Raw genomic sequence first — 17,947 nt, 5'->3', positions numbered from 1 at the left:
CGGAGGAGTTGTACTTACATCTTATGCCATCAGCTTGTCCTGGGTCACGGTTTCCTTCCACATATGGCTTTGCAAAAACAGCATAAAAAGCACATGTTGGAATAGACATCAGTGCGAGCTATCGTGTGTCCACCATTACCTGGCCGAAACCGGACGTGACGTCATTTTCGCGGAAAATGTATTTTTTTTTTTTTTTTTACCTTTGGGGCCTTATAAGCCTGTACTGGTGTTTTTAAAAAGTCATGTTTGACTTCATGCCTTTCTGAATAGTTTCTGGGATGCTTAGAACTCAAATTGCACTGCTGGAAATAGTTTATTTTGATGCACATGCTGTCTTTTTTGCAAATTTGCATTATAATATTTATTTTCGTTTTTCCTTCAGGACATAAAAATTGGTGTATCTCAAAAATAAAACTATGAAGACACTCAAAATAAATTTCCTGTTGTTAGAAACTATTTTGTGCAACTTTTTTGTATTTACAGTTTTGACGGACAAACCTCTTAAATTTCTCTAACTAGACATGTATGTAAAAAAACAAAAACGATTTTCAATTTTTTTTTAGTTTATTGCACTTTGTTGCAATTTATGTAATTAGACTTGATGCATACATATTATTAAAATTTGGGCTATAACAGTTATATTGATGTATAGCAACTTAAAATGCTCCCAAAAATGACACTATAGCATGTAAAAATATAAAGATAACTCTGGCGGACTTGTTTCTATGGTAGGTCTTAAAGGGTTAAACCTATTCAGCATTACAGTAAAATATAGATTTCAAACTTTCTTTTTAAAAATATTAAAAAACGATGCAAGAATAATCTAAGAATAATTTTAGGCAGTGTGTGGGCTATTGCTTTGTGCAATTGTGCTCATGAATCATCTTGCATCACTTCTATTCTTGCTGAGGTGTGAAAAGAAGATATTACACCTTCTGGTATGCAAGTATGAAAATGATGAAAATGTCTACTCTCCTTTTACTCACAGTTCTAGATACTTAAAAGTCATACAAACAGTATAAAGATCATAAAATTAAAACCTTTAAAGCAATCTTTAATAATTAGAAAAAAAAAACAAACCCAAGCAAAACAAAACAGCAATCATTTTGGCTAAACTTAACCAGGAATCAGACAATCAAACACTGTATGTGACACTAATACAAGAACAAACCTGTTGAATCCCAGAGCAGTCTGTTGTATTCTTTGGCATCTGGGGAAACAGTTTATGTACATACGATGTTGAGTACACGTTTTTCCAGTGGGTCTAAACAGGCTTGTCCAACAGTGGCAAGCACAGAGGGAGAACCAACATTATGAAAACACTACTCCATTCCCCAGCATTGGTCATATGCCTCAAGTAAACCTGAGGTTTATTACTTTCATCCGGTAGTACTGATCTGCTTATATGAGCTTATGAGCTTATATCCGAAAAACAAAGTTGGAAAGATTTGTCCATTCATTACTTGGTGTTACTGATAACATGACACCTGCTGCATCCGTGGGTTGGATGGGACACTGTGGTATTAAAACTACAACTACCAATGTAATCAATAACCATGTTTACCATTAAAATAAATGACACAGACTATTGACTCTCTGACCAAACTCTAGTTTCTGTCAAGGAGATAGTGGTAAAATACATCATCACTCTGCTTATCAGTGGCCGAGGGCCATAAATCTACCTTTTCCCTTGAGCATTTTAAATAGCTGCAGCTGTGTACGTTAGTGTTGAAATAGGTCTTGTGCACACCCCAGGGACCTGCCACAACTATGTGCTAAACTGGGCATCTTAATGAAATAAAAAGGCTGCGTGTAACATTGAGGTGCCGGTAAAGGATAGAGTTGTCCCCAGTGACACAGAATAATGCATTTAATGTGTTTTGGCTCTATGAGAAAATGTATTTCTCCCAGCCTCCCTTAGCAGCGGCAGAAAGGAGGGAAGGAGAGAAAGAAAGAGGAGAGAACAAAGAAGCAAAAAACAAGCATGCTTGAATATAGGAAACCGGAGGGAGAGAAGGAAACAACCATCAAGACAAAACAGGGTGAGGAAAATAGTCAAGGGAGGAGGCAGAAAACAGAAAACACAGTGTTTGCAAATCAAAAATTAAAAGCATAAGCATGCTATACACCAGAGGATGTCCCAAAGATATAATGGGCCTTTCAGCCCCTTTATTTGGGGAAAACAGGTAAATACAATAACAACTTGGACCTCTGCCATCATTTACAGCAGTGTTTGAGGGTGCAAACCTACAAATATTAGAAGGACAATTACCTTACTGTCATAACGCCAGGCCTGTCTCACCTTACTAACTGCATCAAAAAGCAACAAATGATCAAAGTATTGAATATTAACTTTCACAAGGCCATTCTCACAAATCTCTAACAAGGCCCCAGTAACACAATAAACTAATGACTGTTCTAAAGCTGTGTACTCAGAACAAACTTTCTTGATCACAGCTCCACAGTACATAATCATTCTGATTGGCATATTGGAATATATAATTTTTCAGATTTTGTTCTGTGGCAAAATCTCAAAGCTCAAAGATGGAGTGAGAAACTCTGTGAGGAACAGTCGTAACCAATGATTTTGCCCCATGTTAAATTATTTTACCTTCTATTAATGAAATGCCATCAAACTGTGAGCGGAGGTTTCTCTGAAATACGACTCACGTTCAATCACATACAGTATTCAGTATTGAAGATTTGCAAATTATAATAGGAATAACCTTAAACTAATGAAAATCCTTTCCTGGAAAAAACACTGTCGGTGACATTTGCATTAGGGTTGAAAAAAAAAGAGCCATGACGAGTAGACAAACAAAAAGCTGTTTATATTACAACGTAAACACATTTCCAGAGCTAATTTTGTTCTTTCCTGCCTTTGCTGGCATATCGGTACATGTTTGGTACATTACTTCTACCGTTAAGTAGGATAAGATGGCAAGAAGCCATTGGCAGCCACTAGCACAGAGTCATGTGGATTTATCAACAGCAAACCAGTCATACAAGTATTGCGCTATAATGCTGGTAGAGGTCACGGAGTACCTTTAAAAACAGGGGATGATCTCCTCACAGTTCCATAAATACCTTTTAAATGAACAAATCCTCTGGGCGTCAAAAGTTATGAAAACAAACATGAAATATTCTTGTCTTACGGCGATTATACTTCTGCCAAAAACTAATGAGTTTTTCACTTACTCATAGTTTAACTACTGAAAATTTTCACAAAAATCAGGTTAATCTTTGAGTTATTGAGTTAACACATGTAGCATGATACTGGGGAGAACCAATACATTTCTAACCACATAAAGCCGCACAGAGGAGGTGATTAATTTGTTGCTAATTAGATTATCACTGCAGATTTCATTTATAATCTTACGCATACACAGAGTCCTGCACAATGTATTTGGGAACAACTTGAGGTGTAAGGTAGTGTGAAAATACCAAGAAGTTTTCATGTTATCATAAACTTTTTCTGCTGATATGATTAGGTATATTAGGAAAGATTAAATTTATCTTAGTTATCTTTATGTATTTTTTAACCAGCAAAGCAGAATCCTACATTTTATAGGACTTGTGCTTAAGTAACACACTCAATGAAAATAATAGTACTCACCACCCTGATCAGTGCTGACGGTGATGATGGCCACCTGTCGAGGGAACGAGCTCATGTCTGACACACCATTAAGCGACTCGATCTCAAAGGTGTAGTTGGCGTGTGCGGAAAAATCCACGACAGTGACAGTGGCGTTGGTCAGGCCTAACGGTCCTGGCAAGAAGCGAAGCTCGTCTTCACACAGCTGGCAGTGGTCGGGCTCTGGGCCGCAACGTTTACACTGGACGTTGTAGGTTAGGTCCCTGCGACCTCCTGTGTCGCTAGGGGGCGACCACTCCAGCAGCAGGCAGGTGTCGTTCAGGTTAAACATCAGATTTCGTGGACGGGATGGAGGGCCTACAAAAGAGCAAAAACTGATAAACTGATAAAAGAATTTAAAATTATATTTCAAATGAAACATGGGTAGCACTTTCTGTTGCAGCTCAGTAATAGTGTTGTAAGAGTAGCATAATAATGTGGAAACAAGCAGGAATTTAACCACAGTTGTTTCCTGGTGATCCTCACATAACTTAAAGTTTGGAATTAGAGTTAGAGGGGATTTTGCACCTTGCAGGCCTGATTCCTGGTTATTACAAAGAAAGTTATCTGTGTAGGTTCCTACTCATCCAGGTCATGGAAAGAAACGTGACTGGACTTCTTAAAGAAGACAACTTAAAGAAGTCTAGTCAATTTCTTTCCAAACTTCTTAGATTACAATAAAGTTCTTCAGGTTTTTACAGTTAATAATCCACAGCATCAAAATAGGATTTATATTGTTACCGTTTAACAGAGAGGAATGCTGAAGGCATAGGGTTGGATTAATTATAGCATTATATTATAGCATTAAAGCATCAGCTAAGATTACCTTATTGTCAAGTGGATACTACCACAAGTCAGTATATAAAAATGTAAATACATAAATATTACTATCATATTACTAGGTGTTTATAACAATATACACACACACACACACACACACACACACACACACTTTATATAAACTTTATATAAAATATTACATATTTACATTGAGTCTGTTGTAAAATACAACTTTGATCCAGTTTGTTTGACTTCTAATACTATATTATAATATTATGAATTGGTACTGCCTCATAGGCATATGTTTTTTGTTCCTCATTATTATACCTATATCATATATATGTAAGATAATACTTTGTTATTACTTTGATATTAAGCTGGTAATAACTTGCTATTTCCATATTAATGACATGTTTCCACCATTAGTACATGACTGTTACCACATTTTTCCATATTATTATTAGTAGAAAGCACAACCAAGATATGTTTAGCTGATGTTTGCTGTGTTTAATTATAAAATCTCACAGTTTACTATATCAAGATTAAATTAAATAACAAAATTCATTGTTAGTCTACAGCAGAATAATCAGGTTTATTAAATAAAGGGCTTACGTGCCCAGCAGTTAGTTTATGTCCCTAAATACACAATTCTAATATCACTGTTTCTGCCAAATAATTTTTGAGCGTGCTTTCTTTTAATTATATCTTTTAGACAAACTGTTGCTAATATATCTGCAATTCTTTCATTTTGTGTTTCAGACCCATAGTCACACAATTTCACACCACCCAACCAAGTTATACAGGCAAACAGAGTTTCCATCAGCTGCAGTCTAGACACTAGAGACTGCATTCTATCACCAGTCCTGATATGGTGCTATGTTTAACAATGATGCTGCAGGTGCAATCACCTAAATCTTATTATGTGTCTGAATTTGGAAATAGTTAATTCAATCATGCAGTCCTTCCAAGTAGCCAAGCTGTGCATTGTACTATTTCGATAGTAAGAACCAAATGTAAGTTGTGCACACCAGAGTTAGAATGTCTTCCTATACCTGTATAAGAAACATCACCCAAAACTGCCATCTGAGGTCAAAAGCAGGTGAAAGAATGCTCTGAATGTCATAGTCCTCTCATGCTTTTAGTACTGGCTTTCTATTGCCTTGTGTTTCCCTCACTCCCTTTCCTTTTTTTCTGTCCCTCTGTTTGTGTATGTCTTGTCTCCCTGTGAATCCCTGGAGGCGTGACTCTCCACCGAGACAGATGATACACGTGTGTCATTATTCAATCAACCACCTACAGTATATATATATTTGTCATCCACCCCTTGCCAGACTGTCAAATAAATTACTGCAGTAGATGGCATTCAGGCTCCTTGTTGAAACTCTAGTTAACTAATTACACGTTGTCTTTGTTCTCCCAACCTCCAGTTTGTGCCAACCAGCAACCAGTTAACCCCGATCTTTTACAATCTATCCTCGGCTTTGACTCTGCCCGCCACTCTCCATCTGAAACTCCAGCATCAGCTACCAACCACCTCCAGCTACACACCCTGCCTGCCACTATCCACCGTCTCCTCCAGCGTCAGCCTCCTGTAGTCAATCCACTCTACTGATCTAGGATCCACCTCTGCAGATAAAACAAACCTGAGTATTAAACTGAGTATTTTGCATTTGCGTCAACTAGTGTTTCGTCTAAAACCTTAACACTAAATGTTTTTCTATTTCATAAATGTTTCACACACATATCTTAAAGTCCTGCTGTACTGACTCTTATAATGCAATCCTCACCTGTGCAGTAAACAGCCTAACTACCTCCCTCACATTTCACTTTGCTAAGGTCTTGTGCTCCCTGGATGCGCGTGTTTGTGTGTCAGGGTAAGCATTGTGCAATAGCAGGCAGCCAGCTGTCAACAGGGTGGAGTTAAAAGGCCTGGGGGATTTGAACACTCCCGTCCTGCCAAGCTCACTGTCTGCCAGGACAATGGGATGTTTCCCTCTCTTCCACCATCCCTCTCTCCCCACCGTTGCTAAAATCTCAGCAGACAGGAAAGCTCCTCCTACTGCTCCTCCACTTCTGTCAGCGTGTGTCCATTCTCTCCCTTTATCTCTCTCTGCCTCTATCGGCCATTATCTCACCTTCTCTATTCTCTGCATCGAGGAGAATCCACCCACCTCCCCTCCTGCAGAGCAACCCCACTGCCATCAATCAACTCCTATTCTAAGGGGAGATTGGTATCACCACCTCCTTCCTTTCTCTCTTCACTGTCTACTCCATCCAGCCTTTACACTTTTCCCTCTCCTTTATCTTCCCCTCCTGTTCTATCTTCTCTTTCTTCCTCTCTAACGTTGTCTTCCTCTAAGGCCCTCGGTCTTTAATCTCTATTGTCTTCAACGTCAAGCAAACAGTTTATGTTTTGGCCTACACGCCCCTGATTAAAATGCATTATGTGAGTAAACACAGCTCACAGATTGTAAAAGTAGATGTGGTACACCAGCCTACTCCTCTTAGGTTGCAAGTTTGTCACTCCCACACAAGGCCCTTTTACGCTGTGTTTGTACTTGAAGTGGAAATACTGTTAAAAACAAATTAACAACAGTTGACAAACCATTGAACAAGGCACTAAATTACAACGTTGTATACTGAGGAAGGTGTCTAGTTGTCTTTAGTAAGTGTAGTAGTAAAGATTTAACAATATGCTTTTTTGTTTTCGAGCAAATCAAACTTACCTTGTCAATGTAGTCAATAAATGCTGTAAATACAAATATGCCACCGGAGTCATTTGTTCAGATCTTGGAGTTTAAGAAGCTAGAGCTCATCACTTGTTTGATTAGCTCATGCTTTTAGGACTTGGAAAGTGTCGGTAACTGCAGGTAAGATAAGTTTTCAAGTAGTTGTCAGACAAATAAAAGACCCCAGACTGAAATGCTTTCAGGTTTAAATGTATATATTGAATCATCTGGGCCTAAAATTTGACAAAAAAACATCAAAGGAAGAGCTGAAGCCTTTTTGAGGATTTCCCCTGCAAATATTGCATCCTGCAGGACAATCTAAACTAACAGCTGTAAAAGACAAATACACTCTTCCACCCTGGAGAGCTCTCAGACATGGCCCCCGTCTATCTCAGTGACAGCTAAATGGCTTTTTAATTAAAGGAGAATTAGTCCGGTTAAACTGTAATTTAATGCAAATATGAAGTCGTAATGACAGTCAGTGAATCATCAATGAAGACGAGGCAGCTGAACAAAAGCCATGTAATTCATCCAGAGACTCTCTAATGTTCCGTTTCACACCAGATAAGTCCTAAAGACGAGACTGGATTTACGGCCACAGCAAATTCTCTGAGAACACTGGAGTAATCCACCAGCTCTATAGACAAAGTAATAACTTACCAGACTGTCTGGCATAGACAAGTATAGAAATATTTAATGTGAATGTACAATGAATTGATTCAAGTTTAATCAGACAAAATGATAACATGACTATTTCTCTCTCTCTATTTATGATGATGGTGATTACAGCTGTCAGTTCTCCCATAAGTCTGATCACATCAAAAAGGTTGACTAACATCACTGCAGTTATACATGCGGCTATTATGTCTAATGACTCATGTCCAAGGTAGGAGGTAATGCCTTTAGCCAGCTTGCTTTTGCACATCTTCAGCATGTTTTCAGCAGCTCACAATTGTGAAAAGTTTAATTTTTTAGTCATCGTATTATACTATATGAAATGAATCCATGCTATAGTGTTAACACAATTCCAGCAACATGCAAAAGATCCTGGGTTTGATTCTGGACAAGCTACAAACCCAGTAGTGTTAGCCACAAGTCTGGGAGGGTTGTATCAGAAAGGGCATCAATGCCAAATCAAACACAATACCTTAAAATACCTCTTTCTTCTTCTTCTTTTTTTTTTTTTAATTTACCATACAAAAGCTCTGCCTGTGTGTTTATTTCTTTATCCAAGAACTCCCACTACACCGTTAGAACTTGAGCAACTAAACATGGCACACAGGTACAGCCAAAGGTTCTTATCTGTAACAGAAATTATGATGTCAGCATGTTTCCTAGCACCCACCTGACAATGGACTAAAATGAACCTTTATGAACTTACAGCATAACATAAATCATTATGTTATTTTTATTTCACAAAATTAATATCTCATTTATATTCAGAAAGGATTAATTATATAAAACTTGGATTATGCATAATATATTATGATGCCATCATACTGCCTGGTAATCACCTAGCAACAAGCTCAAATTACCTGTACCTTTCTACCGAGAGTTTATGCCCCTACCACACAATATGAAAGCAACCAATCATTTTAATTTTATAACAATAACAACTAATTTATGCCCAAAAAAGCTGAACCACGCGTGCCTGGCAACCTCCTAGCAATGGGAGGAAATTACTCTTTTTACCAGTTTTTCAAATTAAGTATACTGTATGAACGTCAAACACTGCTGTAGCATTATGTATATACTAGTCATTGTAACATTACCCTGCCATTATCAGATTGTCTATAAACCAGGCTGCCCTTCAGTCACATGATGTAGTTTGTGCACCTGCACACATCCAAATTTCTCTGGTCACATCTTTTAGATAGTGGATTGATTTTCATCACATCCACCTTTCTAGATGAATGACTAAAATGTGTTGTGCAGTAAAGTGAGCTCAAGTCTTTAACGTTATCATTGTTCTGTTAATAAATTCACTGGAATGCATTTTATATTTTCATTTCTAACTCATAAACATTTGTGCCATCTGCCTGTGAAGTTAAAGACGGAAGGTGTTAATCTGATTGTCAAATCACACGGTGTGACGATCGTGCTTAAAACCCTTTTTTTTCCTGGTGTACTCACGTGTACAAGCCATAGTTGGAGGATCTTTCTCAGCCCTGAAGAAGCCTTTCTCACAGCGGCAGATAGCAGATGCTTCTCCATAGCTGAAACTATGCGGAGGGCACTTTGAACATTTAATGTTTCCAGCATATGCCTTGTAGAAGCCTGGACGACATGCTGAGGATGACAGACACACAATGTGGCAGTCTGTAAGTGCACAGCCAGGCCTTCATATAGACGTACAGGTAGAAATATTTCATGCAAACATCACATAGCTCGATAATATTATGCAAAGAAAGAGGCCCTGAAGGGAGACAGTTTATGCTGCAATCCATCAGAAATTCAGACTTTAAATAGATTCATGAAACTCATGTTTTCTATTTAAACAGTGAAACAGGGAGACCATCTGCTTTGGGTTTAGGATTATTTACTCAAAGTATTAAAAAGTATGATTTTTTATTTTCCACAAAAACAAAGATAGAAAGAAACATTGAAATCATCTCTAACTCTGACAACACTTGTAACACAAAAATTCCCACGTTTTTGTTTCCTTTTCGGAATAACAAAAATGGATTAAAACCGAGGGTATTGATTATCAAAACATAATACCAACGTTAGTTTTATTGCCCGCATTTAATTCCCAATAAATAGTTCAAGCTTAGGGAAAGGTGATGAAACAAAAGAAAGAAAGAAAATAGAAAAAAAAAAAGAAAAGAAAAAAAGAAAATAGTCAGTTGTATCACCTGTCACACAACTAGTTTTGAATTTCCAATGGCTTCAATCAAAACACAGAAATGTCTTCAAGTTAGAAAGGAACCACAGTTGTACTAAAACCAATAAATGTGTGATAGCTGCGCAAAAACTTTTCTGAATATTTAGCCGCCAAAAACACATGGAAACAACAGAATACAACAACTGTTAATATGTTTTGTTAAGCACTGGCTTAATTTGTGAAGACAGAACACAAGGGAGCAGTTTATCTCTGCAGTTTTAACATCTGGTGTCTTTGGTGAATTAGGGTCTTGCAAAATTGTCCTATTTTATTTCAAACCACAATCTCTTCTTAAACGTAAGTGCATCTGTTAAAACATGAATAAATGTACACACACACAAGTGAAAATGAACAAACTACATCTATTGACAGGTCAGCTCTGTCTTCTGGTTTCACGTGGCTCAAGAAGCTCAGTCCACTAGGTCAAAGTCCAGCGCCTGAGTCACATCCATCACAGCCTTCTCCCTATATGGGCTTTGTTGGTCTTTATTCTAACTCATCTGACTTTCTAAGGCTTTTCTGAAAGACATAAGGATTTTTTTTCCATTTCCAAATAAATACTGTTCCTTATATCACAGCAGACTAAGCAGTACAAACTACAAAGCAGCATATCTACTGATAAATCTTTTACTCCATTTAACGTTGCCTTGAACAATTTTCAAAAAATTATGACGATTATAAGAAATCATGTCCAATAGGTCTTTTTGACAGAAGGAATTTTGACATGCCACTGTTACAGGGTTTAAATAGTGTGATTACTGAATACCTGAATTCCATTTAGCTGTTTCCTTTTGACTTATTGTTAATGCTGACTCACTTTGACATTGTCAGGGCTTACTCAGAACTTTCAATAGAAAAGAGCCATAACTAAGTCGGCAGTGAAATTAGTGTTTTTTCCTACCATGACAGTTCAAAATGTCTGATGCAGTGAAAAAGAAATATTTAGAATATCATAAACAGCAACTGAGCAGATGAAATGTGTGTTAATATTTTATAAGCCATTTATTTACACCAACAAGTAAAAACTTTTTAAAATGCAACACAGAACTGCACACTAGAGATATGTAAAAAAACAAAAAAAACAAACAAACTTTCCTCCCAAAGCTAAGCTTTATTGTGAGCCAAGGAGTCATTCACAGGAGGTCAGTGAGTGTGCCAAACATTCCAGGTATGAGGGAGGTAAAAAATACAAAAAACAGGCAAGAAGTGACACATGAGGAAACTAATGAAAAAACATCCAAACAAGAGGTACAGGAATGACTTGAAAGCTTAACTGCTGTGAGTAAAAAGCCAATCTGTTAAGGAACAAAGAGAAGCAGGGGGGGTGTACATACTCACAGTGATGATTGTTTGGTTGATTGAACTCAGGTCAGAATAATCGGAGCGGAGTACGTAATCACAGGGGTGGGAAATGAACCAAAGTCTGTCAGGAAAACTCAACGGAGTGAAACGAACAGAGGTCTTTTCAAAATAAAATTACATTGTTTTGCATTATATTAAGCTATTCTGGAAGCACTTAGAGTTAATTAAGCTACTTGCTGAAATTTTGTAGATATGCTTGTAAAATTCAGGGAAAGACTTGAAGGATATAAATAAAATACGGCTTGCATTTAGGGGCGGAGTAGTTTGGTATGTATGTATGGATTAATAAAAAAAGGAACATATCTGTTAGATCAGACATGTGCTGTGCAGACATGGCTTAAACCAGCGATTTGCTATACCAACTATACAGTTGTTGTTGTAAAACGAGTCTGCTCTAGTTATAATCCAGCACCAACTGCTGGACTTATTCCAGAAGCTCAAGAAAATTCTCATTTTCATGCTACAGGAGCGAGAAAACGGAATCTTTCATTTTCAAAAAACATTTTCTAAAATAAATTGAAGGATTTGAAACCACCAGCACAGGTTAGATTGATAGCAAAGACCTTAAGTCTAAATAAATGTAGTAGTAAAAATTAAACAATACAGTTACTTCCCTTCTTTAATATTTAAAATCACAGGCAACTAGCTGAAATAGAAAGGCTTATGAGAGTCTTAGCCCTAAGGGATTCACTAAAGCTTTCTTTTAATAGTAGTATTTCCAATCTTCAAAGCACTTCCATGTCAAAGAAACACACAAACTCTTGTCTGGAGAGACTTCCATTGCTGCTAGTTTTCACATTGATTTAACAAGGTAACATAACGTGAGCCATTTGAAAGGATTCACCTTGAAGCACTGAGAGCCTCTGTGTCTCTCCATTGCTGCTTGTGATAAATGGAGCTGTAGGGAGGGCAAGGAAATGCCTGAAACCACAACTGTGCCGATCAAATGGGGACAATTAGGACAGGGACAAAGAGGTTAACACGCACACAGGGAACACAGCGCACACTGCCAGGGCTAATAGTAATGTTTTTAGCGTAGTCTCATTTTTGTTCAATGAAGGAGTATTTTTTTAAATCGAATTTATCCTTCCTTACATTTGAAACATTTTCTTTTTTTATTCATCATCATTCCTCTTAGAGAATAAGAACAAAAGGTTTACATTTAGTTTGAAGCTGTTTTAGTCGAGCTATTCAAACTGTTATTCGTCTTCAAAACTCTATTTAATGTTGACTCACACACACACACACACACACACACACACACACACACGCACACACACACACACACATATGCAGCAAATAAACACACAGAAGCTATCTGTATGAATATGATAAGTGGCATCCCCTATGGCATACCAAGGCTGCCTTTATCATTAACCTCTGATACTGACATGTCCTTGAGTCAAAAACCGTCAGTCAACTCCCCCACCCTGCAAGACCCCGCTTTAGACTCTGTCAACCTAATGACGCCTCTCTATGACCTTCGCTGAACTGAGGGGATGTTCCTTTTCGAACCCCGCAGTTTCCTGCTGCAGTATGAGCAGCCAGGCTCTTTGCCAAGGCCACAGTGGCACTGTACAGGGGTTGACCATGTGTCGCTCGAGGATGGACATGCCCGGTGGCCAGGACGTAAGCATTCATGTGTTGGGATGAACACACATAAACACATGCAACAGCTGAAGTGGCAGGAGCAGCATGTCGAAGTCAACTGGACAGCTGGTCAAATGTGAAAAACATGTGAACATTTTGGCCGGAGAAAGAAAAGCTGCATTATGTCCAGTGCCACTGCTGATCCATCCGTCAAGGACGCCCATTTCCACTTTATATAAAAGCATGAAAGTGTATATGTGATAGCACCAGTGCAGTAAACAGTAAACCTCTCATACTGCCCTCATGACATGCAACACACAGATTTAAAAAAAAAAAAAAAAAGGCTTTTGACAGAGTCAGTACTTTAGACTGCTGAATTTCTGGTAACTAGGTAGGAGAACTAAGACAAAATAGCAGCAGGGGAAGTAGACAGCCGAGCAAGACTGAGTGTGCATGAGTGTAATGTTTCTGTGTGCGTTACTACAATGAATCCCTTTTACAAATGTTTCATAGGTTGTATAAATTCCACTATTTCACACTGAAAAAAAGAATAAAAGTCTGGGTATTACTTTCTGGGAAGCACAACTAACTGTACTAACAAATGCACGTGCACATCTGTGAATAACAGGCGCATATTACACAGTAAGAATGCAATTATATGTTTTGATAATGATACAGGTGATTTATAGCAATATTGTTGTCGCTATCATTTCAAATATTAAAAGTACAGTTAAAAATCAGTACAAAATAAATTAACATAGATTTTCAAAACTCATTTCTAAAGAATAAAGTTACGTTTAGACTATCAATGCGTCTCCTATAATCGTAATAACCCGACCTCCTGTCTAAAGTGTCTCAGGAGAGAACATAATGAAAATTTACATCTGCTCATTACATTGCGGTAAAATAGGGGTTTCATATAAGTTATTGATATTTGCTAAAACAGTGTCCAATACTTGTGTATGTATGGATCTGAATGTTGTGTATTGCAAATACTGTGATATAAGCCCATGTTAAATACATAAACTATATATTTGAAATCTCAGAGAAAGCACATTCAGATCTAGCAAACGAGAAACTTAGCAGACATTACACAAGTTTACTATTTTCCTACCTTAACACACATGCTTGTTGAGCTGACTTTGTTTTCTGTCATAAAAATGTAAGTCCATGTCCTACCCATCTCAGTACATGTCCATCTTTCAGACCCAGTGGAGTGGATTTCCCAATCTTGTAAAATATGTAATTATACGTGTCATGCCTTATATCTATGAATTATGTTTTACTTTTAATGTCTTATTAAGCTGATGCTTAAGCAGGAAATCTTCACCCAAAATACTTCAGAAGAAAAAAAACAAACGTGTTAAGATTTTCTTCCATTTGACCAAACAGTACACTTCATAGAGAATAGGATGCTGCTGACCGACTGCCCTTTGGGTCTCCAAACTAATTCTAGACCTTCAGCCCAAGGTTAATGAGATCTGGAAGCCATCCACAACATCTTCATGCCCAAGGCTCAGAGCTCCAAATCTGGGCCCTGAGACACAGAGGCAGTAGATTGTTCGGTAAGTTCACTGGACCTCAGCAACACCAGAGCAACTGGCAGGCAGATCATATTTGAAGAGGAGGCCTGTCTGTCTGCATCTGCCTGGCTGTCTCTCTTTATTGCTGGGATGTCTGCTCAGCATGCTTCTTTCATTAGTTAGAAAACACATTTTCTAAGTAGTTTGTATTTTTTAAAGTAGTTGGAAATGTATTTATTGTTTATTGAGATACCTAAAATACTCCTGAACAAGACACGTTCTGATAGATGGCTTATTTAACATGAGAACAGCCCTGTACAGTACTCCTGAATTACATCAGTGAGCATGGGCACGTAAAACATATAGGGCCGTCCCAAGGCCAAGCTTTGGACCATTTACTCTTACCCAAGTGTTTTTATTGTGTGATCCTAAACATACCTTTCACATAATTCACCTGCTATAGGCACAAACGTTTCTTGTCCTTATAGCACATTTGATAGCTTAAGATGTTGTAGAAAGAGTTTCAGAAAAGAAATGATTTTTAGAAAAAAATGGCAGTGAATTACAAACAAATAAATGAAAAGTAAATAAAACCATGTATTTCATCAGACCTTGAAATTCAGAGTATAGATTTGTACACTGCTACTTGTTTAATACTTGTGTCCACAACCGTTCTCCTTTAATTAAACATCAATATGAACCCTATAGCTGTCTGGACAAATGGAACACTGCCTGCATAGTCACTTGTCTTCATTTCATTTAAAAAAGGAAACAATGCAGTAGTTGTTCAATGAGCAGTAAGATCTGAATTCTGTAAAAAAAGAAGACCTTACTTTTGGAGCTGTTACACATTCAGTCATTTGGACATTTCGATTATTTGGAAAGGAAACAACTCTTATGCCAAATCATTAAAGTCATTCATTAAATTATGATTTCTGTAGTCGAACCTTGTAGTGAAACCTGTACTCAGCGGATCTAGTTCCTCATGTGTTTCTTAAATGAATAAAAGCAACAAATAAAAAGTAATCAAGTAAGTTTTTGGACATGGAGTGACTTTGTAATAACAAGGATCTCAAAATTTGCTGTACTTATTTAATTATTATCAATAATTGTAGTTAAAATTTATTGTATACGTGTAAAAGTGGGCTATAGTTAAATGGAAAGAGTCTGCCTTTGCCTAGCTCATATGAAGGCCGGCATCTAACTACACCCAACTGCCACACTAAAGAAAAATGCTATTTATGCAAGTTTTCATGTACATTTTATCTATTTGTTAATAGAAATAGGCTATGCAATATTGTTTTAGCAGGCTATATGTAGCGTTCACTCAGTTATGCTGAATTCATCAAATTTCATTTTATTTTAGGTGAAAATAATATTTATACTTAAAGTCTGCATGTGGTAATATTTAGTTGAAGATCTTAGGACAATTTGAGTGCTGCAACACTAAAGTCAGGTTTAGAGGAACTCAGTGAGTCTTTGCAGTGTACAGCCGATGGTGGTGGGTTCCTCTCCCGATGATCAGCGAAGAAGAACAATTCCAAGAGGAGCACAATTCTGCAGCATTTACTTGCAGAACCACATCAACAAATGTTGCAGAATAGTTCAGCTCTTGAAATCAAAGGCAGTGTGGTGAGGAGGCGATGCAAAGGATGAAAGATCATTGCAGAGATGATAGCGTTAAGTGAGATGCAGCTCATAACTTATTGCATATGAGGGCAAAAAAAATGGAAGGAGAGCTCTATTTTCAGTTTCATCCCATAAAAAAATATTACTCCCCTCAGTGTTTCTTCTGCCAAAACTATGGAACAATAATAATAATATAAAAAAAAAAGCCGTATTGCTTATTCTCTGCGCTGACAGAGTATGCATTTTGTCCACACATATCTACACTAGTGGAACAGTAGTGCCTGCTTCCCATTTTCCTTCTTCATACCAAATCATATTCCACTCCATCGGGAGAAAATTACAGTCATGCAATATGATAGTCATGCTCACTTCCAAACAAAACAAAAATGCCTGCCAGTAATACTGAGTTATATAGAGATGATACAGTACCATGATACAAGACTTCATGTCTGTGGGTGAGCATACTCCAGCTTGTGTTCTCACAGTACTTCTAGTTTTAACACAATATGTATTGCCTACTAACACTGCAGATGACGAAAAGTCACACCTCCTAAAAAAGCAGCAGCAGTGGCACTCTGAAACCCACGTCTAATTGTTTCACATGTAATCAAGAACAACACTCTCAAACACTATAATATGAAAAGCCCTCTTCTCAGTTTCAGTCTGTCTCTCTTATTCATCAGACTTACTCACTCTCTTCATTAGCTGAAGCAGAGAGTGTCATGATTTGTAGTTGAGGACTAGCAGGCCTCTCAAACACACCTTCGTTTAAGTGCTGAGAAAACAGCACTTGATTATACTCTGTTTCGGACACAGACAGCTGGAGACACCATGGCGCAGTAATAATACGTTAAACTTCTCTGAAATCTGATGACTGGGGTGTTGATGTGTTTTAATGTAAAGTCTCCATGGCAGACATTAGGCGTCTGTGTGGACTGTCTGATGACTAAGGCCTTAATAAAGGAACAAAGAAAGCCTCTTAATCTAAAGGTATTTTGCATACATAAAATTTGAAAGTCCTTTCTTCGATAATCATGATCATTAGTTATTATTGTCATCAATAGGTTGGCAGCTGCAACACTCAGACCAGGTACTAAAAATATGTGTCAGGATATAGTATGCATTTGTCAAGTACACGTGATCTGAGTTTATATTTCTATCTATTTATGTGACATTTCAACATAGTGCTCAAATTATGATGACCTGTTTGCAAAATGCCATTTCAGCCAATTCTCGTTTTTAGGCCAGCTGCTGTCACTGCTTCTTCTTTTTTTTTGTTGCAATGAGGCAAAGGCCGGTTGTCAGTCATTCTCCACCCACCCACCCACACAAAAAGCATCATTCAGTATTCTTTCATGTATTCTCTATAACGAGTGAATGTCACATTTTGCACATATATGGGCTTTAATTCATTACAAAATATAGAGATAGTTTCCTTTTTAAATATCAGGTAATAAAGGCAACAAGACAGAAAAAAAGCAATACAGTTAGCAGGAATAATTGCACCTAGTTATCCCTTTCTCTGACAGCACACAGGTAGATACAAATATACTGGCAGATATTAGAAACTATATCAACGATTTGAATCAGCAAGACTTATTTCATACAAGGTTCTCACTTTTATAAAACTCTTTACCCCACACTTCACTGCAAGTGCTTCTAATGCATCCAAGCTACCAAAAGGCAAGATGCAGGTACACTGAGAAACAGGCAGTCATTCAGATTCACAACTGTGGGCAATTTAGAATCACCAATTAATCGAAGCCCACTAATTGCATGTTTTTGGACTGTGGGAGGAAGCTTAAACCACCATGCC

General features: G+C 37.6%; 1 protein-coding gene across 1 annotated transcript in view; it reads right to left on the bottom strand.

Moving 5' to 3' along the window:
• LOC146556987 (ephrin type-A receptor 6-like) overlaps positions 1 to 17,947 on the bottom strand; it is a 180,792-nt gene that overhangs the window by 83,041 nt on the left and 79,804 nt on the right. Inside the window, exons 4-5 of the mRNA XM_085250694.1 lie at positions 9,277 to 9,432; positions 3,617 to 3,952 (exon numbers count right to left, since the gene is read on the bottom strand). Of these exons, the coding sequence (XP_085106820.1) occupies positions 3,617 to 3,952; positions 9,277 to 9,432 (492 nt within the window). The remainder of the gene's footprint in view (positions 1 to 3,616; positions 3,953 to 9,276; positions 9,433 to 17,947) is intronic.

Source organism: Mchenga conophoros, linkage group LG16 (assembly GCF_057382185.1).
Source record: "Mchenga conophoros isolate Kocher_MC1m ecotype Shallow Benthic linkage group LG16, M_conophoros_male_GT1.1, whole genome shotgun sequence".
Classification (NCBI taxonomy): Eukaryota; Metazoa; Chordata; class Actinopteri; order Cichliformes; family Cichlidae; genus Mchenga; species Mchenga conophoros.
Note: the sequence above shows the minus strand (reverse complement) of the source record. Positions and strands in the feature narration are given on the sequence as shown.